This window comes from Indicator indicator, chromosome 19, assembly GCF_027791375.1.
Source record: "Indicator indicator isolate 239-I01 chromosome 19, UM_Iind_1.1, whole genome shotgun sequence".
In the NCBI taxonomy this organism is placed as follows: domain Eukaryota; kingdom Metazoa; phylum Chordata; class Aves; order Piciformes; family Indicatoridae; genus Indicator; species Indicator indicator.
In genome coordinates, this window is record NC_072028.1 from 11,484,670 (window position 1) to 11,486,945 (window position 2,276).

A 2,276-nucleotide genomic window follows, 5' to 3' on the forward strand; every position below is an offset into this window, starting at 1 on the left:
TTTTCACTCACCTCCTGCAGTCTGGAAAACGGATGGTTGTGCACGTGTCAGTTGATGTGGCGTCATACCTACCATCACTGCAGGGTGCAGTGCTCGTGTTGGGTAAGCCACAGTTACTGATGTTCCCTTCTACTACTTTTAAGAGATAGAAGCCCTTGCAATTATAGACTCAAATGGAAATACAGGGAGCGATTCGGAATTTTTTTATTCCTTGGCAGTGTTTACCAGAATGCAAGTTGAGGACTTTGTGTATTTTATAGATTTTTTTTTTCTCAACAGTTGAGCTGCATCAACCCAAGGATTTCTTCAGTATCAAACATTTGATCCAAACTTATTTTTCTGTGATCTTGCTGTCACACCGTACTTTCAGCTTCAGACACCTGTCACCTGCAGGTGGTCATCCCCAGTGTCTCTCACTGAGGAGGGAAATAGTGCCAAATACGCACATGCATATTTGAGGAAAGGTTTTGGTAATGCAAAAATTTGTATCATGTTTTATCATTGCTGTGCCACAAGAATGATGGTTCACCAGCATTTTTTTTCCTCTTTTTCAGCATTTGTTACTGCTTTTCCTCAGTGAGAATGGCAAGGATTCGGATTCCTAGCACAGTCGTTATACTTTTAATGGCAGTTCAAACTGGATTCTTACTCTTAATGTACGCCCGGTACAGTAACTTAGCGCCTCGCTCTGAGCAGAAACCATCTCAAGTCCACATTCTCATTCTCTCCTCCTGGCGCTCAGGATCTTCTTTTGTTGGTCAACTTTTCAGCCAGCACCCCAACGTCTTCTACCTGATGGAGCCTGCCTGGCACGTGTGGGTTGCAATGTACAAGAACAGTGCCAAAGTCTTACACATGGCAGTGCGGGACCTGGTCAGGTCGGTCTTTCTGTGTGACATGTCTGTGTTTGATGCTTACATACCTTGGAAAAGGAACTTATCTGACCTTTTCCAGTGGGCAGTGAGTAGGGCTCTGTGTTCAGCTCCTGCTTGTGACTCCTTTCAACGTACTGACATATCCAGTGAAACAGCATGCAAGACTCTTTGTGGACGGTATCCATTCAGCCGAGTGGAGGAAGCCTGTAAAACTTACAGCCATGTTGTCATCAAGGAGGTCCGATTCTTTGACTTGAAGGTCCTCTACCCGCTTCTCACTGATCCATCCCTGAATCTCAAAATTATTCACTTGGTCCGTGACCCCAGGGCAGTTGTCAAGTCACGGGAACAATCAGTCAAAGCGTTAGCCCGTGACAATGGAATTGTTTTGAATACCAATGGCACTAAAGTGGAAGACAGCAAATACAAAGTAATGCAAGAGATTTGTAGAAGTCATGTTCAGATTTATGAAACGGCTACTCTAAAACCACCTGACTTCCTTAAAGATCGCTATTTGATGATCCGTTTTGAAGATCTGGTCAGAGATCCGCTACCGGAAATTTCAGAAATGTATAAATTTGCAGATCTTAGCTTGACTCCCACGCTCAAAAGCTGGATCTATAACATCACACATGGAGAGGGACCGGGGAAAAAAAGAGAAGCCTTCAAAATTACATCTCGAGATGCAGTCAGTGTTTCACAAGCCTGGAGAAAAGTTCTTTCCTTCCAGAAAATTCAGCAAATTCAGGAAGTTTGCAAAGGTGCTATAAACATGCTTGGCTATCAGCTGGTGGATTCAGAAAGAGAACAAAAAGATCTGTCATTGGATTTAGTGTTGCCTAGACGGCAATTCAGTTGGTCATCATTTAACCCAAAGCAATGAGACATTATTTTAAAAAGATCTGGTGGAGAGAGGGGTAGATGGTTGAGTATTTGTCATCTCTGCAGAGGCAATTTGAAAATCCTTGGCTGATGAGTTTAACTGTCTTCTTGACTGATGAATGGAAGGAGTAGTTGTTTTTTTTTCTGAGTTTCTTACACTGCAAAAACGAAAAAGCAATACAAGAAATGCCATGAGATACTTGTCAGATAGCAAATTTATGGCTGAGCTGTGCTGTTCTCAGCATTGTTTGAAAAATATAATGTAAGTACTTTCTATTAAAAGATGAATTGTCAAAAATGTCTTCATTTGATAATAGTCCACTTCTGGTTTTATGCTTTAAATATTTAAGAATCTCAGTTCTTAAGTTTTGTATAAATGGAACAAAGTAGAACTAAATTATTTCGCTTTCTTCCAGAATTGCTTCACTTCCTTCTTTTGCTTCAACATTGTTATGCAGTTGTGTATTTTTTTCAGACTTCTTGATATTTTAAATTTTAACATAAAAGTTCTGCAAAAGC

At 40.8% G+C, this 2,276-nt stretch overlaps 1 protein-coding gene across 1 annotated transcript; it reads left to right on the forward strand.

Annotated features, from left to right (window-relative positions):
- Positions 1–473: 473 nt before the first annotated feature.
- LOC128973253 (carbohydrate sulfotransferase 5-like) lies at positions 474–1,758 on the forward strand. Its single transcript, XM_054389507.1, is given in 2 exon segments — positions 474–536; positions 538–1,758. Coding segments are annotated over 2 exon segments (1,284 nt in total).
- The last annotated feature ends 518 nt before the right edge of the window (positions 1,759–2,276 follow it).